A 23998-nucleotide genomic window follows, 5' to 3' on the forward strand; every position below is an offset into this window, starting at 1 on the left:
CGTACCCATCTCCAGGTGTGGTGGGGGTCCTCCAGTCTCTGGTGCTGTTGTTTTTGGGGTTACAGGGTGAAAACTTACCCTAAAGGATGCTCTTGCAGTTGAAAAGTACCCTCTTGGACATGGTTTTAACTGGTCTAGGCTCAGCACCCACAACCAGTTTCTCAATTAGAAATCATGAGCCAAATTGCTGAACATTTTTAACCACTTAATTATCAAAAAAAAAAAAAAAAAGACTACAGTTTGGAGCTTAAATAGAACAAAACAAAGTATCTCCAGTGATGAAAAGCATGGTTTTTGATATTGTAAGATGATGAGATAAAGGTGAAAAATTAAGAAAATAACCTAAATTTAATCGCTATCACAGCAAATGGAATAAAAATACATGGATGAATGTTGATTTAGGGATTCTTGGACTTTCCTTAATTTTTGTTTTCCTTTCTCACGACCTGCTGAACATCACACCAAGACCCACTTTTGGGTCCCGCCAGTTGAGAACCATCGCTCTAGGATGATCAGCTAGAGGAAAAACACAGTAAAGTGCCCTGTAAGGACCCCGACACAATAAAAAGGTTTCGTTTTATACTCTAATCAAACTCCCCAATTCAACATCCCAGTCGAGCAGCCATTTTCCAAAGTTAAGCTAATGTCCACACTTGTTTGATTTTGTGAACTATATTTATCAATTTTATTGGTGATTTTTGAAGTTAATCTCATTATGGATGTTTATCCATCAAGCGAGAAAACTAGATTTTTCTCCTCAAAGTTAGCCTGGAAAGGCAAGCATTAAGAAATGTTACTGCAAAGCTTTCTGGGAAACACAGAGAAACAGAGGGAGGAAACTTACGGGAAGAGATAAAAGAAAAAAAAACAGTGTTGTCTATCATGCCAGACATCCATTTAACCTGAGCATGATGCTTAATAAACAGATACAGTTTAATTTTCTACTTCTAGTTACATTTATTCACATAACCTTTAATACAATAATACGGTAAAAAAGCTAACTCTACTAAAGATATGTTAAATAATATCAAAATAAAAATTGCATTCTGCCCCCATAGTTATTTCAGACATGTTGCATTTTAAGAGTCTCCATAAAAGTCCAGAAAATGGAAAACAGGTGCAAACGTGGAGAAAAACAAAGTTTCCATTCCTGCGAAACATCCTGCAAAAGACAGCTTTAATCCACTTGCTCCCATAAAATCTCCCAGTTTTCCATGATCCTCAAGCTGATGACAAGAGGAACGACAGGAATATGAGGTGTTAGTAGATTTAGACCTCGTTCAGATGCAGCCAGATACTGAGACCCATGCAGCAGCAGCCAAGAAAGCTATTCCAGCGCTCCTGCTGCCAGAATAAGAGCAGATAAGGAACTCCTAAGAGCTGTAAAGTCCTGACACTTGAGCCACTTTAATCCGTGATAACCCCCGGTGAGCGAGGCCCACCGATGCTGACCTCCACACACCACGCACCACGCTGCCAGTAACGCTCTCAGACGGAGTTTGAGCCCAGCTTTGACGGCCTGTGAGCTGAGGCCTCCATCAAAGATCAGACTACGGAAGCCTGGTGGATAAAGTCTGAGCTCCAGAGAACTTCATTTGTGTTCCAGCGTGTGGAGTTGACAAGGTGGAAGAAATGTAAACCATAGCTCTACTTGAGCTGAGAGGTTTGGTGGCCAAAAATTAAAGGTATGAATGTGAGGCAGGAAAAGACAAGATAGCAAGGCTACAAACTCTCCATCATTATATAAAAACAGGAGCGTCTAAAGCAGCTTTGTCCTCAGTGAAAAGCCATGGATGTCTTAAACAGCAGCTCAGTAGATGTTCTGAATGGTGTCTGGAGCAGCAGCTGAAATAATTTTCTTGTTTTGTTTGCTGTAAGTGTCTGCATAATGAAAAATCTAAGGCTGCAACACTGCTGGCACGGATGCTACATTAAAAATGACCAGAGTGTGGCTGTGTAGTGTTTGTGGGAAGTGAACAGATTTTTGTTAAAAAAAAAAAAAAAAAAAAAAAAAAAAAAAAGGCTCACGAGGCAAAAATCTTTGCAGAAATTCTCTGGCTTTAGTAGCCAAGATTGTACCAACTAACAGAGAAAAAATAAGAAGAAGCTGGGAGGTAATGGAGAAAATAACCAAATAGCAAGCTGCTGCCAGCAATAATTGCTATGTGCAGGACAACAATTTATGCAGAGAACAAAAGGAGGCAAATCACATCGGCTCAGATGGGAACTAGTCGGCTATTATCCAATGAGGGTTTGTTCAAGTGCATCTTAAAATCAGCTCTTTAGTGATTTATCTGACCCTTATTACCAGTTTTAATTCTCAAGTTTTCAGACTATAAACACTGAAAATATACTTTGAAACATTTCTAAGTTGGATGAACTTGTGTGCAGCAGGGTCAATGCATTTTTAAGAACAACAGATCTTTAATTTGAAATGAGAAATCAAAAATCAAGAAACAAGTTGTTTTCTTATTACTGTTTAAAAAGAGTTAAACATGTCAAAAAAAAAATCCTGGATACTTTCAGGCAGGTTAATATAACTGAAAACAAAAACATGAATATAAATAGTTCTGTTTCTAAGTCTTAGTTTTCCAGAAAGGAAACATAAACCAAAATGGTTTAATTTTCATATATTTGGATCAAAAATGGAAGACAAAAGAGCAGAACAATCCGTGTATTATTCGTTCATTTAATAATTCAATCATTTTGATTGATAATTGAATAACAAATAATGAAAACATGGTTTATTTTCTTGTTTTCATTTCTGAAACGAAATCAAATAAACAAGAAATGATGCGTCTTTTTGACTTTTGCTATTTATGTTGGGATCAGAGAATGTATGAAAAACGGGCCTAAGCAGTCAGTTTGATTGTAATATTGATTTGTGTAACCTGGTGCAGGTGTTGTGCTCAGAAAAGCATCCTGAGAATCACATGCCCATCGCTTAGGAGTTCACTCTTCCTGGAATGATACATGGAACACAAACACCAGCACCAAGTTAAGTCTGGTTCCTGCACTTGTGCTCCTTCCTTTGCATTCGTGCCATGCTTTGGTCTACTTTGTCCTTCCGTGCTGGAGCCAGGGAAGCATGCCGCGTCCAAACGCAGACGAGTGTACTCATGGTACTTTTAGGCTCAAATGTACCCAGGCACAGTACAGATTGCCTAGTGTGGGTGCGCCCTAATGCTGCGTTCGATTGTACTTGGAACTTAGATAAATCCGACCTCCAACTCGGAAAAGTGCAATAAAACGGCCCTTGAGCTCAGGACTCTGACTCGGGAGTTCAGGTAGGATCCAAGCAGCCCGAGTCGGTCAGAATGATGTAGCAAAATGGCGTTGCACACAAGTGGCAACCTCTGGTCCTAAAAAATGAAGCCAATGCGGAAGTGCAAAAAATTGCTATACCGCGAGTGTCCACTTGAGGCAGGCTGCAGGAACACTGAAGGTCCTGTCTGCATACATGTTAAACAGCAGGTTTTGACACACAAAATAAACTGGTTTACAGACTGGTTCAAAACACCAAACAGGTCTCATTAGCTAGTGTCTTATTGTGCTCCCACTGTACGGGGGGTGATTTTTTTTTGTACCACGATCGTTTTGATTATATTTAGGTTGAAAACTGATTGGCGCGTCTCATTTGATTGACAGATAGCTCGGCAGGCAGAGGCTCCGTTTCTGTCAACCGGAATGCTAGCTAGCAGGCTGACAGGAGGTCGCACTTAGTGGGTCTCTTAGGTTGATCTAAAGTTCGGTTGAGACCGTGATTTCAATATGGAAGCGTCCACGAATGGGCTTCAAGAACTGTTTTAGCACGCCTATTGTAAGCAGACAACTGACGTCACATGGGGTTTGTCCAGTTCTTTCTACAGTCTATGATTGCACACCATGAGAGTCACTTTTTCCTCAACTTTTAATTTTTATGTGTCGTCTAATTTAGCGTTTGTGTTACTACAGTACAGGCCTCTGCACAGCTCGCTTTGATGCCCATGTAAGTTCAATGATGCATGCAGGATTCCCCTCGCTGGTGTGTTCAAGTCATACTTACAGCATATGATGTTTCTCTTTCTCTCTCTCCCTCAAGTAGCTAATATATTTCCCCAAGAGTAATTTTTGATCCTCGAAAAACATCAAACAAACATCAGCTTACTGCGGCTGGCCATGTTTTCCGAGCTTATGCAATGAAACGTTGGAATTTCCAACCCAGATTTTTCCAAGCTCTAAGTACAATCGAACACAGCGTAACTCTACCAGCGTTTGTGTTTCCGTGTATCATTACAAGAAGCGTGAACTCCTCAGGGATTGGCATGTGATTCTCAGGATGCTTTTCTGAGCACAACACCTGCACCAGGTTACACAAATCAATACTGCAGTCAAACTGACTGCTAACAGCTTTTTTTTCATATTGCATTCTTTGATACATAAGTAGCAAAAGTCAAAAAGATGCATCATTTCCTGTTTATTTGATTTCATTTCAGAAATGAAAACTAGAAAATAAACAGTATTTTCATTATTTGATTTGGTTTTTTAAAAAGAAAAGTGAACAATGAGCCATTTATTATTTATTTGTTATTTAGTTATCAATCAAATATTAAATGAATGAATGATACACAGATTGTTCTGTTCCCTGAGCTTCCTTAAATGCTCGGAGTACAAGAACAATCAGATGAAAAAAAGTAGTGTTTTTCATTTATATGTTTCTTTTTTGAAAATAAAAAAAGAAACAGAAAACAAGAAAGACAAAAAAGGGAAAATAAAAACAAGGAATGAAAAATGAGTAACATTTTTTCCACTTCCACTTTTTGATTCCCATTGAAATACAAAGTGTAATGTGTGTGTGTTTTTGAAGCAGTTTGTTTCTTGGTTTTAGATTTTTTTATTTCAAGTTAAAAATCTATTGTCCATTAAATGCACAGACTTAGCAGCTACCTACACTGGAATTCCTGAGATGCTGGCATCCCGAAGGCTATTTATTTTTTGTATTTTTTTGTCACGGTAGCCAATGGGAGAGTCTGAGTTTGGAGTCGTACAGACCAGTTGTTCTCAACTGGTGGGTCAGGATGTAAAAGTAGGCCATGGAGCAGTTTTCATTGAGTTGCAAATGTATGCCTGGAAAAATTGAAGCAAAAGTCTATAATATACAAAATATCTGGGTGGATATAGAGTGCATCCAGAGAGTAATCAGACCCCCTTCACTTTTTCCACATGCCTATTACTGATGAAACTATATTGATGAAAGTATTCAGGCCTGTTGCAAAAACACTTTTGATGAGCAGCAGACCTTGACCATACATGTGAAATTTGAAGCAAATCAGATGTTTTATATTAGAGTTATAGCAACTTCCTGTGAAACTGGTGAGAAATCAAAATGCTCCTTTGTGGTAAATTAAACTGATTGGACATGATTTGGAAAAGTACACTCCTCTCTATAGAAGGCCTCACAGCTGATAATCCTTATCAGAGCAAAAGCCAAGCCATGAGGTCAAAGGAACTGCCTTCAGAGCAAAGAGAAGAGGTTGTTGCAAGGAACAGATCTGGGGAAGACTGCAAAAAATTCTCCTGCGCTGAACGTTCCAGAGAGCTCAGTGGCCTCCATAATTCTCAAATGGAAGAAGTCTGGCACAACCAGGACTCTTCCAACGGCTGGTTGCCTGGGCAAACTGAGCAATCGGGAGAAAAGGGCTTCTGAAAGCCCGAGAAACCAAAGGTCACTCTGACTGACCTCATTGCTTAAATGTAGCATTGACCATGTTTGTAAATATTAATTTGCCTCTCTGGGCCCCAGAAAGCTTTCCCTTCTCTCCTTATGGACAGCCTTCATATCTCTAAAGTGAATTTGAGTAAAGCTGAAGTTGAACTGAGACTCAGGAGATGAACAGTAATACTCTGTGATGTTAAGGACAAAGAAACTGTTGTTTTTACACTGAAGACCTAAACGGCACACAGTACGCTGAACTCTAACCAGAGGCGTGCACATCCTTTTAAATGATAATGGACGATGACTGCTTCTGTGATTTTTACCAAACACCAGAAAAGAAAAAGTGATTTGTGATGTGTAAAATGGATAAAGCAAAAAACACTATCAGCATTGTTACCCTACTTCTCCAACATTTTCCTCTGTGAAGGGACGTAACAGTTCTGGACTTGTTTTCAGGTTTCCATGTTGACTTCTAACGTGAATTTAAACTGTTACCACCCAGTTTTTGGCATGTTTGTCCCTGAGCGGTGGCAATGACACACCGTACAGCTGTGGAAAATTGCAGACTCCGTCCATCAGTTTGTCTTCGAATCTTTCTTCCATTGTTGTTCCTCTATGCTGTGTTTACTCTGCCTCTCTGCCTCTGCATGGCCCCCTACATTCATGTCAATGCTGCATTTTGGGACTCGACAATGTCACTTTTTGAGCTGACAGCTGACAGTCTAAACAGATGCAGGGGATGCAAAGGAGCCATCATGAGCATGCTAATGCATACTTAAAAGCAAGTCTCAGTCTGGCACTGTGTAAAAATGAATTTTTGGGCTTTTTCATCCATTTTGTTGGATTAATGTGCTTATTTTGGGCGACTGTGGCTCAGCAGGTAGAGCTGGTCTTGTCGAAATTGGAAGGTCATGGGTGTAATCCCCAGCTCCTGCAGTCACACATCAGTGTGTCCTTTGGCATGACACTTAACCCCAGTGTCCTGGGGGTGGTTTCATTCGAATGGAATTAGCTAATACGGACGGCCTTTGGATGTATAGAGCAGCAGCCCGTGATCATACATCTGAAATTTTAATGCAATCAGATGTTTCCTATGAGAGTTTGCCTACTTCCTGTGTAACTGGCGAGATATCCAAATAGTCACCATTGCCAGTGAGGTGCCCTTTAATTAAACACGGATGTGTTGCAGGCAGTTATTGAGAACTGCAGGTCGAAATCTGAGCTTGGTAGGTTCAGCAGAGTAAGAGGAATAAACAAATGACCCATGTGTGTCACTTCCTGTTGGCAGTAGAGGGTGCTATGATGAGATGTTTGCATGTGTGTTGATTGTTGTCTTGCCATGAAATTTTGAAGAACATGGAATTATGTTCCCCAAAGATACAACAGCATTCAATAAATAAGTTTCAAAAAGAGGCATTATTTTGAAATTGAGGCGAAGCTGGCTGACTTCCTGTTGGGCTTTGGGCATGGGTCCAGGAAGCTTTTTTGTGGGTGTGGTCATGATGCATATGCATGCAAAAAATCATATGTCTAGGTTGAAGGCAGAACTGGGGCTGAATGTTTTAATGTTTTGTAGGAGAAAAATAGAAGGCTGAAATTTCTGTTGCCACATGGGGTGCTGAGACAAAAAAAGGGAATCAAAGGCATAGATGTATTCAGGCTGAATGTGTCACTCTTATGAAGTTTGGTGCTGATTTATGAAAGCACTGCAAAGTTATATGGATTCATTTGTCTAGAAACACTACAAAAAAGTGGAAAAAGATTGTTCAAACTTTTGCCCCTGCACTTTGGCAAAAGTCACAGTTCTACTTTAGATCTCCAGCTTGTCTAGAACAAATTAAAAAAATCTCTTGGACCAGTTTGTTAAAATTTGAAAATTGATATTTGTTGAAAAATGTAAAAATTTGATCCTAAGCTGTTTGTAGTGCACTTCCTGATGTAATTGTTAATATTAAGTTATTCCAAACTAAAAGAATAAGTTGAAACAAAGTGAAAATTGTGCATGATCTTTATAAGTGATATATTTGTACTTAGAGTGAAGGTAATCTTTTTACTTTGACAAAATGAATTTATAAATTTATATTAAATCAAAATTTAAGCTTTCAGCTAAATCAGAAATATAATTTGAGGTAACCTTTTAAATTTAGATGTAACAAATTACATCATTTTTTAAAGTTAGTCCAAAGTATCATTTTCTTTCAATATGTATTTTAGAGGATGGTAACAGGAGACTCTTTTTTACTAGTCATGATACATATGCATATTGATTTTTATATCTGTAGTTCTTACCCCCCCCCCCCCAAAAAAAAAAATCTCACAAGTTGGCGCTCTATGGAGCACCAGGCAATAGCCTTACATGATTCCACCATCAAACAAGAATTTCCAAAACAGCGTAACTATTTTCTAGAATAAATCAGGGGGTTTTGGGGCCCCAACAAAACAAGCCATGAAGGGCTGAAAAAAAAATCAAAATAAGAAAGCCTACAATTTCAGTTGGGTCATCACTCCAAGGTCTGCATTTGCGCCCAAAAATTTAATAATAAAAGAGCCCCAGCACCGACCTTGGTGTGAAGACCCCATTGATACTGTAGCCATTCTTAGATGCTATTATTTTGTCCCTTTGTGGCTTGTTTTGGGGGCCTTAACATGCCTTAGAATTCCCAGAATACTTCAAGAAAATTGTATGGAGGTGGAATTGTGCAAGTCCATTGCACAGGGGCCCCAAAAGGAGCATTTTGATTTCTCGCCAGTTTCACAGGAAGTTGCCATAACTCTCATATAAAACATCTGATTTGCTTCAAATTTCACATGTATGATTAAGGTCTGGTGCTCATCACAATCAAAGGTTGATTTCATTGTTTTTTGTAGGGCTCTTTACTGGTAATAGGAAGTGACAAACTTGAGCCATATCTTTATTCCAACTAAATAAAAGTAAATAAAACTTCATTTATTAACACTCAGTTATAAAGTGCTTCACAAAAGAAAAATAAATAAATTAGATAATCCACAAAAGGAGGAAATCACATCATATTTCATGTCATCAAACATGACGTAATAATAGTACACAACATGATGGAAGAAATTCAAGCTACAAGATCACAAGAAAGTCTGTCTAATCAGGTGAGTTTTTAGATGTTTTTTGAAACATTCCAGCAACTCTGCTGAGGTGAACCTATGAAGCCCAGAATTTGATAGAAGGTCCTCAGTGTTTCTCTACAACACTGACATGTCTTATCAAATGATGACTAACTTACGGTGCTGGCCATTTTCAATATCTCACCAATTTCACAGGAAGTGAACTCTAATATGTAACATCTGGTTTGCTGAAAATTTCACATGTATGATCAAGGTCAGCCCCTCTGCATATGCAAAGGTTAATTTCACAATTTTGCTGTAGTCCCACCCATTGTTAGAGGCCAGTAAAGCCTCTTACACAAAATTTCCCATCTTCATTAAATTAAATAGGATATATTAGCACCTTGTTTTTCATACTGCCATCTAGTGTTGACAGCCAGTACTACCTCATATCCAAAGTGCTTGTTATTTTTGCATTGACAGTCCTGAAGGATTTTCATGCTCTCTCTGCTCTGCTGCAGCTCACTGCACAGCTTGCTAACACCCAGCTAAAGCCACACAACCGTTGCTGTGACACACCTCGACATTTGCTGGGGTGTGAGGACCTTTCAGTGTTGCTTGCAGCCACAATCCAGCATTTGCAGGATTATAAACATAATATTTTGATATTCTTCTTGTATCTTCAAGGACATGAGTTTAAATAATTGAAGATATAGTATCATTAAAAACTTGCTGTTATCCTCTACAACAAAGAAGTTAGCTGAAGATCTTCATTAAACATCTATGAAGGCATATTTCTAAAGACATGGACCAAATCAATGATAGAAATAATGAATCTGGTCACTTATGATGTATGAGTCGCTCTGAAGTTGACCAGAGGCTTTGGTTCCAGTCTTTATTTTCTTCATGCAATTTTTCATGCAGCGTCTTCAGCCAATATTCACATGTGGGTTTAACTGATTTTCCATAATGTATAACCCTGGAGGACGTTCTTTACTGTGAGTATGAAGTGTTCATCGATGCTGCTCGTCTGCATAATCACAGCAGAGAACGTCCTCGGGTACATCACAGCAACACAATGCAAATATTCTGCTTCAAAGTGCACCTCCTCTCTAAGCAACACACTCCTTCTATCTTTTTCCACACAGCAGTGCCTGGAGAGCCGTGTGTGTGTGTGTGTGTGTGTGTGTGTGAATGTTTGTGGCTCTGCTACATTATCATAGTAGCTTGGACAGGCCTGCTTCACGCCTACATAGCTGCTAATAAGACAGATCCATCAGAGGATAGGAGGGAAAATGTAGCGAGGTCTCTGCTTGTCTGGAGAGATGGACTAAAATAGGGGAGAGTGAGAAAGGTATGATGGAGGGGGGGAAGAGGCGAGGGGAGAGACAGGGATGAGGGAGCTCTGTGGCCAACTGCTGTAAAAAACATGAGGATATAAAAAGCACAAGGCCTCAAAAGGTGTGTATGCGGTCAGTTCCTAAGAAGGAAGGCTGTCAGAAATGTATTCCTTGCAACAAATTGAAAAACTAGAACCATCTTCTGGTGGTTATCTGCATTCGAGAGGTTTAAAACGGCCAGAGTAGGACGAGAAGAGCTGGGAATGTCTTCATGGACGTGTTTTTATCTTATTTTGGTAACAAACGTTGGAGTTACTTAAGTATATGGGGGTCAATCTGATACATTAATAAACTTCAGTTGGGATGTAGGAATTAGTGAAAAATAAAAATGCAAGTAAAACCAACTTCTGTTCAAAGGCAAAAGTATAGCCACTTCAGACAATGCTCAAAGGAGGTTTGGGAGCATATGGAGGCTTGGCACTTCACTGTGTCAACCTTGGTGGCCTCCAATTGCATCGTCCATGCCCCGTCTCTCCAGGTATTCTCCCAGCTGACACCCTCCATGATGCATGCAACAGCTTCTGGCGTCTTGATCAGCCCACTGGGTCCTGGGCACCCAGAATGCAGTGAGGTGGATAAGGCCCAGGAGAAGCACAGCTGTCATTATCATACCAGTGAGCTGACTCTGACCAACCACACTCTCCTGAGCACGTCAAGCATTAGACACACAGTCTTGCCAATGATACCCAAAAATGTCCCAAAGAGAAGTTGTCAAAGAGTCCAGCCAGCCTCTCTGGCCATCAGTCAACAAAAACGCCTACAAAAGAATGAGCTAGCTCCTCAAGAAGCTATAATATGGCACAAGGTAACTGTGACCACATAATATGTAAAATCACAGTTTCCTCTAAATTCTACTCAGTTCACTCTGAAGTCCAAGGCTCAGTCCTGATACATCCCTTGCCCTTGCGTTTTTGCTTATTCGGACCTAGGGGGAAGATGTCCCAGTTTTTGTTGGAATGGAAGGATGGGGTGAGGAGCTCGGGATACATGGCCTTAATGCCTTGCAAATAATCTTTAAAAGTTATGAAAACAAGTTGATTCACTCTTTACTGCTATATCTTGAAGTAACTGTGCTTCAAGAGGTGGTTAAAGCATTGGCCGTCATTGTTTACAGGCTTCCAGTCGCTTCATCTAAACTGCCCATAGCTTCCACCCATTTCTCCTCGAAAAACACAGACTGTTCTGGTCGTTCTCAGGCCAAGAACACTTCCTCTTGAAGCACTGCAAAGTGGATCTTCCAGGTGACAGACATGGAATCTGGTCAGTGTTGCAAGGTTACTCAAATTTGTCAGGTAGGGTTAAAAGTTAGAAATGTGACTGAGCATGTTGTGTTGGTTTGTGTGAAATTTGATTTAAAAAAAAACATTAAATGCATTCTTAAGATACTGCACCCAAAAGATGTGATGTCACACTGACCTTTGACCTCAAAAGACTAAACCAGTGAGACTAAACGTGTGGCTCTTGAGCTCTTTTGTGATGATTTGTGGCTCTTTGATGTCGTAATTTGAAATATTATTCCCCCAGAAATTCTTAAAAAGGGAAAATTTGACCTCAGAAATTATCTATTGCGAGTCACTTTAATCAGTTTGTTTCCCACACTTACACAGTGAAACTGGTTTGTCATCCTTTTTCTTTTGCCTGTGTATTTCCATTGCCCTTTTTTTGCAATTTTTGATACTTTTTTCTTTTCTTGCCAACTTTTAATCAATTTTTACTGCTTTTAGCCAATTTTGCCACTTCTTTTATTTCACTTCCTTCCCAATTCAGTCACCTTTCACTCCATCTTTTGCCACGTTTTTCCTGTATTTGACCATTTTCACCACTTGTAGCTCATTTTTTGTCACTTATCACACATTCAAGCTGCCTTATGCCATTAAATGCCACTTTGTCCCATTTAGATCGATAGATAGATAGATAGATAGATAGATAGATAGATAGATTAATGGATTGATGGATAGATAGATAGATAGATAGATAGATAGATAGATAGATAGATAGATAGATAGATAGTCGTTTATTGTCATTGCATTGTAAAAAACACAACGAAATTACATGTGGCACTCTCCTCTGTAGCAGCAAACACAGTCATCCAAGCGGTGGTTAGAAATCCACAGCCTCACGTTGTCCATCCTGCTGGTGAGGGACTGGGCACCCGGGAGAAAGAAGCTCAGTATGACGGGTTTGTGTGGGGCTGCTGTTAGCCTAGTCTGCAGCCTGGCTTGTTTGCCTCACTTCCACCTTCTCATGCAATGCCGTCTCTACCTTCTCCCCACCTGGCTGTAGATGTCGTGCTGCTCTGCATTCTCCTCCTTTCAGTCTCCAAGCTCTCCGTTCTCCGGTTAATCTCCATCAGGAAAGATGTCAACTCTCTGGGCTTGCTGTCAGTTCTGGTGTAAGTGTAGGGCTTTGTTTTGCTGTTAGTGATGGAGCGCCGGGCCGCTGTGTTCGTACGGGCCGCCCCATGCTACCTCAGTAGGTAGCACTTAGTAGTCTCCTGTTGATCAGGCAGTGTTCCATGGCAGTTACTGGCAGTTAGTTGTTGTTAACTTTAAAGCTAGCCAGGAGTTGTAGTTGAGACTGAGGTCTTCTTTTACACCTTTTTAGGGTTTTTCTTGATGGAAATTTACCATTCTTTCTCTCAGATGTGTTCGGCAACATTTTGCCAATCTTTGCTGATTTTTGCCACCTGTAACTCATTTTTTGTCACTTTTCACTCATTTTTGCAACTTTCTGCCCTTTATAGCCACCTGCTCTCCCCATTTTTTGCCACTTTTCACCCAGTTATTGTCATTTTATGCCTATTTTTCCCCTCTTCACCCATTTTTGCCACTTCTTGACCATCTTTGCCATCTTTAACTTATTTTAATGCCACATTTTTCATTGCCACTTTTCACCTCTTAGATTGTGGCTCTTGCAAAGGTATTTTTCAACTGTTTGGCTCTTTGGTTGAGCAGGGTTGGGTATCACTGGCCTAAACAGCTGACTGTTAAGTCAGCGTGGACATTTATGCAAAGAGAAAAGAAAATTCCTAAATGCTTTGTGAGTACCTCACACCAGGAAGGCCACTTTTAAACAGCTTTTCTGTGCTGTTATTCTGAAATCTTTCTAGAGGGATCAACATTAAGTAATCCAAATGGAGGCTGGGATGTCTTTCAGGTTGAGTCCCACAATAAAACCCAGCCCTGGATACAGCTTCTATATTTTTATGTGGAAGAATTTTTCCTCTGTAAGAGAAGTCTGCATCACATCAGGAGTTATTACACCTGAGCATCAGCCTGACATCTTACATTTTATTTGCATAATTCACAGATTTCATCGGATTTTATAGCCTTAATAAAACATCCATTCTCTGTTTGTCCCTTGGCAAATTCTCTGTAGTGACAGGTTCAGATTTATTTTCAGTCTAGTTCTTAAAAATGAAAAGAACATTAGATTAACTCATAAATCTGAATAAATGAAAAATCAACACTTACAATAGTAAGATGGAAAGCAGCATCAATGTACAGGTAGAAGGAAAGAAGAGAGGAAAAACATAAAGAAGTGAAACATCTGCCTGGTAGTTTACGGTGGTGGGTCAAGAGGAAAGTTGTTCACTTCATCTTTGAGTCAGAGTGGATGTTTGTGCAAAATTTGAAGAAAATCTCTCAAAACTTTCTTGAGATACCGTGCTCACAAGCTAAAGGTAATGAGGTCTATTAATAGCTTTTAATCACACCTCTGCTGCAGACGCCTGGAGGGCAAAAAGAGTTTGGGACGGTAGCAAATACCACCGACTGCATGGAGACTCAGCACCAGGCATTTAAATTCTCCTAAAAATAATCCATGTTAACATCATCTAAAAACTGCAGCAAACACAGAGATAAAATCAGACTACCAGATTTTGTCACATTAGACCCTTGTGCAGCACTGGGACACTAATCAAATCATTACAACCGCCAGCATGGAGGCATTAAACCTAGCACAATGCAAAATGGAGAAATAATGAACCAGGGTTCTAGGACAGAGAAATGCTGGAAAATCTGAGCAATAATGGAGCCAGAAAAGAGGAGAAAGTGAATCTGGTTGGACAGATGGAATTAGAGGGAGGACAGGAAATGTGAAACAAAGAGCTGGTGACAGGGACGGAAAAACGGAAAGAGAAATAGGTTACCAGAAATGGAGTCTGTGCAGTGGAACTTCATTACGCTTTAATGTGTTTCTACATGAGATGAGCGCACACAAAAGCTGCTTTAATTGTTCTGCACTGAATTAAATCCATTTGAGAAGGACTAACAGAGAATGTGAAGCTCTAAGAAGGAGTGAAAGTGAGGGTTTTCTTCTCTAGAAGTCTCATTTTCATTTCAATACATTGTTTTGTGATTATTTAAAGCCAACAGGTTAAAAGAATACTGAGATCATACTTAATATAGGTCTGCCTGACTTAGTTTACACCAGCAGGTCACTAAAGACAGATCTTTGCTAAAACAAAAAATATCAAAGTAGGACAACAACAAAGATAGATGGCTACAGAAGCTATAAAGATGCAAAGGGCTGTTTTGTTGCTGTTTTACACCTTTTATTTCTAACATATGGCTGGCTATGAATGGATTTTTTTTCTTTTATTCAAATAAAACTCTTAAACTGCAAAGGCTACAGGCCCACAATAAAAAACTTTTAACTATTAATGCTCTTGCACTAAATATCTTTGCTTCCGGATGCTGGTTTAGCTCAGTTGGTAGAGCAGGCACCCACTATAGTTGTCAGCGCACTGGTTATGAGATTAAATCCCAGTCTCTGCACTGTTTGGTGCATGTCTTCCTCCATTCTCTGTCCCCATACCTCCTGTCTGACTTCAGCTGTTCTTTCTGAATAAAGGTAAAAGCTCCCTAAAAGAAACTAGGGCTGCAAGCAGCACTGAAGAGCCCTCGCTACCCAGCGTGCGTCAGGGTGTGTCGCAATCGCTGGTATGTAGGAACAGGTGGGTGTTAGCAAACCAGTGCAGTGTGCTGCAGCATGGCGGAAAAACCATGTAGATCCTCCCAGGAATGTCATTTAGTTAGAAAAAAGGGGCACAGTGCACTTTGTGTGTGAGGTAATACTGCCCTTCAACAGTAGGTGGCAGGATGCCAAAGGTAGATGTAAGAGATGCTACTGGCCTCTTAAAATGGGTGGTGCTACACAAAACCATTAAATTAACATTTAAATATGTGAAGGGGCAGAAATGTGAAGCATGTCTCATTTTAGCATGAGGCCAACTTCCTGCGCAACATGGCGAGATGTTGAAAATATACACACACTCAAACGGGTCATGGGGGATCAGCTGCGCTCCATTTCTTAACTAGCTGCCATTCAAACCATTTTAAGTGCTCAGAGCAAAAGCAGGGCATTTTCCACCTCAATTAGACAACTTCATGGCTGCTACAGCACTGCTCCTATGCAGCCTGTTAAGCTCAAAAGAAATGTTTAACCTTGTCAGGAAATCTTGTGATATTTTTTTCTCATACACCACTCTCTATCCCTTAGATAAATGGGAAATATATCAGTGGTATCACAACAAATTGGTCCCTGGTAGGTTGCATGGGCGGGCCCTCCAGTTCTTCGTGGGTCATGAGAAAAGAGGGGGTCACTGTTAGGTGAATAAACTCCAGAGGTCACTGCTGCTCCACAGAACACTCCAAAGAAGTTTAAGATGAGATCTTGCTCTGGTTGGCTGGGCAACTTTGAAGATGAATTAAGCTGCCCCACCAAATCAGTGGAGGGCAGGTAAGGCAGGATCTTTACACCATGAAATATCCCTGTGAAATATTTTTAGGTGGACAAAGATGTTTTGTAGACTGCATTGTGTGTGAACACACTATTTTTAAAAACAGAGGATGAAAAACCCAGTTTTCAAAAATTCCCACCAGCATGTGGCCTAGGCATTGATCAGCTGAGGCAGGCACGTGTGCAAGAAAATGGCAGCAAGGCAGTGAGCCACCTCTTAAGGAACTGTTTGAGTGAACAAAGACGACTTTCTAAGTTTATGTTGAATTTTGTTTCATGTTACCGTTACATAAAATGAACTGAAATTAAGCAGCACGCTCAGAAGGTCATGTCCAACCAAAGTGGTGCGAGCCTGTTGAGGTAATACTCCATTGTGGAAGAGAAGCTGGAACAGGTCCACCACCTTTGCTTTAAGCTTGACCATCACATGCCGGAACAGCACAGGTAGAAAATACCTGTCTGAGTGGTTGGGAATACAAAACACGGTAATAGAGAGAAAATAAAGTATTTAAATACTTTTTAACCAAAGGGGAAACTCTTCAGGAGTCTCATCGGTAGATTTTGTTCAAAATCTAACCGAGTAGCTCTCAAGACAAAAGAGCGTTTTACCCAGCAGGTGGTAAATCCAAAATTAACCACCCTTTGTTTTTTCACTCTCATTAAAGAACCAGACATTGGCTTTTATTTCAAGGCATCAAAGAAACAAGGCAGCCATCTTAACTTTAAGAAGGAGACAAAACGCACCACTCAATGAATAACTAGAACTACCACCTTAGGGGTTATGCGCCTACCAGGGGTATTCAACTGCCAAACTGAGAAAGTCTAGAACTGGGTCAAAAAGGTGTTTGGGTGGTTTTTGACTTGTACCAAAATGTTCTAATTTCATTCGTCCATCAGTGTGGACATTAGGACAAAGTTTGAAGAAAATCCCCCCCAAAAATCCTTGACCTCTGACTGCTTAACGCCATCCTTGCAAAGTTGGTGAATTTGCCAGAGTCCATGTCTGTCATCAGCCAGGTCCGTTTTGCAAACTTTAATCAGAAAAGATTGTGCCAGGTCTAAGACTGGACCGGACCAATCAGCATCACTGAGGAGACTGAGGCAGCAGTTATAGGTGGGGTTTAGTTAAACTAAAAGCCAGTATGGATTGCTGCTGGTGTAGTGATAATCTCAGATGTAGTAATAGTAGAGCAGCAGACAGAACCGGTCAACATTTCTTCACTTAAAGATGAGCAGAGAATCACACTGAAAGCTTTGCTTGGCAGAGATGATGTTATTACTTTTCTGTGGACCGAGCTCACAATATTCATAGGCAGGGTTTAGCTTTACTGTAGGCCAGTATACAGAGGAGCACTTAGCTCAGATGAAGCTACAGCAGCAGTTTTATCAGAACTGGACAATAGTTCTTTATTTAAAGAAGAGAAGAGAGCTTTGCTTGGCAGAAAAGCAAAGATTAGCCAAGACTAATCTCCCAACCTGAGGTTTGCCAGTGCATGCAATGGCTGCTGCCATGGTAGCTATAAGCATGGCCATAGAGTAGCGGAATAAAAATTGGATTGAGGATCTAGTGCATGACATAATGCACACAGTTCTAAAAAAATGAGGCACTAACCCTAGCTAAGTGGACATGGGGTCTGGTTAGAAGAAATGTTTGAGGGAAATAATGGCTGAAATGAGGAACTGAAGTCATGGCCAAGATTGGATAACATTTCTTTACCAAAAAAAACAGCAGAGCCGCATTAAAAACTTGTCTTAGCAGAGATGTTTTTGCATGCCTCCCAGTTGGTAAGAAACTTTCTTTCTGGAAGTTTCACTGAGAAACTCTGCAGCTCATATATTACAGCAGAGGCAGACTGTAGAGCTGAGGTTTCAAATGCAGCTGAAAATGCCCGACTACCTCCTTGCCTCTCTGTTTGGCCCGTCATGAATTTGGAAGACGTTTTTGATAATACCTGCTCTTCCCATATGCTTGGCATGGAAGGTTTCCCATAAAATGTGAAATATATCCATGCAGTGGATCTGGTGGTTGCCCAGCTGGATGTGAGACATGTCCCATGTGATGTGAGAAAGTCTATCTGGCATGTCAGGTTACCTCAAAGCTTTCTTGAGATAAAAATGGCCAGGACAGATGGACCAACGAACTAAGAACTCAATGACTCCGACCCCTAGACCTAGCTGGTTTAAAACCTGTAGTCCTGTAGCCAACCAAAGAAAAACCAAGTCAACTGAAGTTACACCAAAACACCAACTAATTGAATAGAGTGAACTTGAGATCAGTTTGATCAATGACAGGCTCTTTATTACCAGTCTTTTTGGAGCATTATTTAACTTCAGCATTTTATACTAAAATAATGAATGTCAACCAGCATAAACCTGCCATCACTGCTGTGTTTTGTACTTCTCTCTACCTGGATGGCCCAATGCGGAGCATAACTCTCTTGTTGGACCACCAGTCGACCAACCAACTGAAGTGGCCAGCCCTAAGAAATGTGATCAGGAACTAAATGGTGATGACGTCAAATATAACGCTTCCTGTCTCTTGTGTGCATTTCAGCTTTTGCATTTGTTAAGGGCTTTTGCATGTACATGCATTTTCATGTTCACCTGCATGCATTTCTTCACAAGACTCTTTGAACAGGGAAGTCAAACCCTGAGAGAGATCCACATACAGCAGTGTTACTCAACCCAGCTCATGCAAAGAGCCAAATTATTGAAAAATACCTTTGCTGGAGCAATCTCAGAGGCAAAAATGGCTTGAAGTAGCAAAAAAACAAGTTTGAAGATGGCAAAAATGCTCTAAAAGCAGCAAAAATGAATGAAAAGGGGAGAAAATGGGGAGAAAAAGTCAGAAAGTAGTAAAAATGGGTGAGAAGTTACAAAAAAGTGAGTAACAGGTGGCAAAAAATGGTCCAAAAGTGGCAAAAACTAGGCAAAAAAAGAGTGAAGCATGACTAAAATGAACAAAAGGCAGCCAGGAGAAGCAAAAATGGGCAAAAAATAGGAAAGAAGTGGTATTTAATGGCATAAGGATGTTTAAATGGGCAAAAAATGGTGAAAAGAGCAAAAACTAGATAAAAGTGGCTAAAAGAAGTGGTATAAATAGGCAAAAAAATAAGAAAACTAGTGTTATTAAAAGGCAAAAGGCAGCTCAAATGGGCAATAAGTGGCAAAAAAAATTGTGAAAAAGGGCAAAAATGGGATAAAAGAGGCAAAAAGATGAGGAAAAAATGGGGAAAATGGAAAGAAGTGGTAATTAATGGCAAAAGGTAGCTTCATTGGGTGAAAAATGGCAAAAAATAGTGAAAAGAGGCAAAAATGGGAAAAAAAAATTGCAAAATTTAGAAATATTGGCAGAAAGAAGTTTCAAAAATATGCAAAAAAAGTGGGAAAAAAGGGGTTTTTAATTGCAAAAGGTAGCTTACTTGGGTCAAAACCGGCAAATAAATGTTTAAAAAAGGCAAAAATGGGAAGAAAGTGGCAAAAAGAAGAGGCAAAAATGGGGGAAAAGGAAACAAGTGGTATTTAATAGCAAAAGGTTGCTTAAATGGATGAAAAGTGGCAAAAAATGGAGAAAAAGTGGCAAAAAAAATTGGCAAAAATGGGCAAAACGTAGGGAGAAAAGTGGTATTTAATGACCAAAGGTAGCCTAAATGGATGAAAAGTGGCTAAAAAAAAAAAAAAAAAAAAAAGGTAAAAAGGGGCAAAAAAGTTTTTAAAGGTTTTCTGGGGGAATAATATTTAAGATTAAGACATAAAAGAGCCATAAATAATCACAAAAGAGCCACATGTGGCTCCAGAGCCACTCGTTGAGTATCTCTGACATACGGCAACTCAACCTTGCCACGTGACCTCTCCACCACAACCTTAGATAGAAATGATCATATTATGACAAAAGCATAAACGCTGCAGGATCAGAAATCTGAGGGCTAAAGTAAATCTTTCTGCTCATTTTATCCCTGCGTTATAAAGACATCCTCGCGGCTCTGACCTCTTCATTCCTTGTGCAACCAGGGTCAAATATTCATGAGTGCTGCAAAAGAATGCATTTAATATCACAGTCAGCATCACCGCCTGAGGGGGTCTGCAGGTTACACTGAATTTCAGAATAAGTGTAGTAAAAGCTGAGCCACAGTGTGGTCGATAAAGCTGTAAACAAAACCCTGAAAACAGCCTGCATTTTAAATATGCATTCCACCCAAACATGTTTTACAAAAGAGCCAGAAGGAGTATGTAGAGTGATTTTTTTTTCCTGTGAAAAAGTTTCTAAAAAATCTTTCTAACTAGAGCAGCACATTGCTGGAGGTTTGTTGTTCTTCAATTTACATGAAATGCTGTCAAAAATTCAGCTGTCTTTTTGACCTACATCACACTTTGGAGCAGCTAGAACCAGAAGAGTAGCACATCTCCTGTAAGTGAGACTTTAGAGAGTTTCTCTGGTGTCAGGTTCAGCGCCTGGCGGGAAATGTTCACCCAAACTAAGAGCTGTTAAGAGTTCAACACGGCTGTTCCTAAATAGCAGTGAGTGAGCACTCTGGATTGTTTATTCCAGAGAGACCTGAACTCAACACACCTCTTAAAGGGATAAACAGCCATGAGCTGCCAAATGAAGGAAACAACAGTCTGCTGGAAGCTTATTACTTATGTGAGGTTAAACTTTGTGATCTAGGGTTATAAAAGTTCAGACTATCGTTAGACATCCACACTCAAGGCCTATTGACTAAACAAAGCCAAGTTTTGCAACCCAACCATTAAACCAGTCCACTTCACCGTGTTTTAGCTCTGTTTTATTTTCATTTTGAGCAGTTTTTGCCTTTGAGTCCCAATTGTTCATTCAAAGTGTGGCTTTTTATGGCTCCACTTGATTTCCATCACTGGTAATCATCGTCTATCTTTGTCTCACAGATGTAATTTGGTTACTTCAACATGGTTGAATGTGCTTGTCAAAAATATGTAATGTAAAATAAGAGACTGCATAAATATTCAGCCCTTCATGTCAGTATTTAGTAGATGTACCTTTGGCTGCAATCACAGCACTGAGTCTGTGTGGATAGGTCTCAATTAGGCTTGCACAACTGGACACTGCATTTTACTCCAAGTCCAGCCACAAATTATCCATTGGACTGAAGTCTGGGCTTTGACTCAGCCACTCCAGAACACTCACCTTGTTGTCTGGACATTGAACCAAAATCTTAAGGCTTTTTAAAAATGTGTTTTTCCGTGTAAATCAAAAGCATTTGAATTACATTACTATTACAAATAAAACATACATTTTTAGATTAAACCCTTTTTTCCCCACTCATGCAACCACAGCCAAGTTTCCAAAAAGTACCTATATATTAAATGACAAGAAAGCAGCAGTGCTTCTTTTTTGTCTTCAAGCACACCATATCTATTTCAATTCAAAATATCCTCATTAATTTTTATCATAGTGCCTCCAGTCACAGTTATAGTAATGATGCAATGCTATACAAATTCCCAAGGCACACCAGTGTGCCTCGCCACACCACTTGAGAACTAATGCTGTAGATCAGTGGTTTTCAACATTTTTTCGCCTAAGGCACACCTGAGGTTAAGCCAAAATCTCAAGGCACACCATATTTAAATCGATACAAAATAGACATTTAATAATGTTACAGTCAAGATGGCTTAAAAGGGGAGACAAAGAGGAGAGCTTTCTGGGGCCCAGCCAACTGGGGGATCAGGGAGATGGCAAAAGTAGGCAAAGGGTGGCAAAAATGGGTGAAATAAGTGATTTAAAAAAAACATAGTAAAATTGGGCAAAAAGTGGCAAAACCAAGTCAGGAATGGGCGAAAATTGTTTAAAAAAGTGGCCAAACAATGTCTTGAAAATGGCAAAAAACATTGTCAAAATAGTTGCAGAAATGGGTTACAAGTGGTCTAAAAGAGTTAAATGTTGTTAAACGGTGGTAAAAATGGGTTAAAAGTGGTAAAAAAGGGCAAAATTGGGAAAAAAGGGGTCAAAGAAAGGCTAAAGTGGGCAGAAATTGGCAAGAAGGTGGCACAAATGGGTTGAAAGTGTCAAAAAGATGGCAAAATTGATCACAAGTGTCAGAAAAGTGGCAAAAAAGGGTTAAAGTTACTGAAAGGTGGTAGAAAGGGGTTAAAAGTGTTGGGAAAATGGCCAAAAATGGCCATACAATAGCAAAATTAGGCAGCAAAAATGGGTTAAATGTAGCAAAAAGTTTCAAAAAAGTGGCAAAAATTGGTCAAAAATAGTAATAAGAAGTGGCAAAAATGCTTAAAAAAGCAACAAAATGGTTTAATTTGTCAAAAGAAGTTGCAAAAATGGGTAGAAAAATTGGTTAACTTGGTTAAAATGTATGTAATTGAATTAATAATTTAAACACCAATTCAACCCAATAATAGTTTGCCATGCTTTTCAGCTCTTAGTGAGGTAACTGTTTGCCAGAATGCTAGCACCAATGCTAGTGAACAAGCACACATTTATTGGTATCGTTAATAAATCCCAACTGGGCAGGGCCCATTATCTGGGGTTTTTCAGGGGTCCAGCCAGATCTGTGGGCAGGCCTGGTTACAGTATTTGCCATAAAGTTGTAGTCATAACGTATGGTACAAATTCCCACGGCACACCTAGACTTGCCTTAAGGCACACCAGTATGCCTCGCCAAACCACTTGAGAACCAATGCTGTAGACAATAAGTCAAGAAACTTGTAGGAAGAGGAACTGTAGTAAAACTTCAACATGTAGCACACATGTGCCATGTATGAAAGCTGTGGTGGAGCAAGCTGGAGCTGACACGCTCAGCAGCAAACACCCAGTCAGCCTGAAAACGTCCCAACTCTAAGGGAACAAAAATACGTCTTAATGACTTCAATGATACCATCACTCAGAAATGAGGAAAGTTCTTTAAAGTCTGAAGTTATGGAAAATACCCCCATATTTTCTGCTTTCTTCACTTATTTAATAAGCATCTTTGGTTATAAAAGACACAAATATTCACTTAAAAACTGAGCTTTTCTAATGAAGCAGTATAACCAGCACCACACAGAAAAAGATCAGACTTTAAGGCAGGAGAGGGGATGTTCTCAAAGTCAAATGAAGGTGAGGCAACAAGTAATAGAATAACAACAAGCTCCCAAACAGCCACTTTAACAGCAGCAGAAAAGGATTTTCTGCTAATGCTTCAGATTCTTCCTCCTTTTCAGTTTCATTTCATCACTTTAAAGACATAAACAGCTCACAGTTGGAAATAGAAATATAACCCAGGCAATGTCAGGTTACAAAAACAGCAGGAAGAGGTCTTTTAGGGTTAAAGCATCTTTAGTAAAATTATTTATTCCAGTTGCTGAGGCTGTAAAGAAGGAAAAGAAATCATAGACTCACTGTTCGTGGAGGATGAAATCCAGGTTCTCTGGAGATATCTGTCCGCTCACAGGATGGCGAAACGTGTTGGTCCTCTGGTTATGACTGGAGTGACAGAGGGAGGAGAGGAGACAGAATTAGCACTCTGCATTTCACTGTAAACACCATGAGGGCATCATTGTGGATTTTACCCCCGTCGTGTTCACAAGTACAGTCGACACGAGCCGATCATTCCCCAGAGGAGCAGCGGGAACCGGAGCACCCCTACGGGCCTTCGACTCTGACTTTCCCAGCCTCGTGTTGAATGTGAGGGTTGGCTGCAGGATGCTCGTCCGACCCCACCCATCCAAAACCCCCACACACACACACACACACCAAATCCAACCCAACTGGTCCTCTGTGATCTGCAAAATGTTGGTCTCAGCACAAAAAAGCTGGACAGTGCAGGCCTGGGCCTCCATCAGAGATAGACTCAGCCAGTCATTTTAAGCCTCAGCCAGAGTGGAAAAGCATGACAGCGTAAACAAGAGCGGGCGGGGTGGAGGGTCAGTGTGTGTGGGTGTGTGGGGGACTATTTGTGGGTCAGGAGCTTGAATGTTTCACAGCAGACGGCTGACAATGACTGCTGTGGTCTGTGATGTTTGTACTGGAGATTTAGCAGCTTCAGTTTGAACTAAAACAGTGGTTTTTAATCAAATCAGAGCTTACTCTCTAGTCTGAAGAGAGGCAGCAATGAGAGCA

General features: G+C 40.1%; 1 protein-coding gene across 10 annotated transcripts in view; it reads right to left on the reverse strand.

The window, feature by feature from the left end:
* Positions 1-23998, reverse strand: part of plekha7a (pleckstrin homology domain containing, family A member 7a) — a 287077-nt gene that overhangs the window by 118664 nt on the left and 144415 nt on the right. For all 10 annotated transcript variants that reach the window (XM_041794816.1, XM_041794817.1, XM_041794819.1 and 7 more), the window contains one exon: positions 23279-23362. In XM_041794816.1, coding sequence (XP_041650750.1) covers positions 23279-23362 — 84 coding nt within the window. The remainder of the gene's footprint in view (positions 1-23278; positions 23363-23998) is intronic.

This window comes from Cheilinus undulatus, linkage group 9, assembly GCF_018320785.1.
Source record: "Cheilinus undulatus linkage group 9, ASM1832078v1, whole genome shotgun sequence".
Classification (NCBI taxonomy): Eukaryota; Metazoa; Chordata; class Actinopteri; order Labriformes; family Labridae; genus Cheilinus; species Cheilinus undulatus.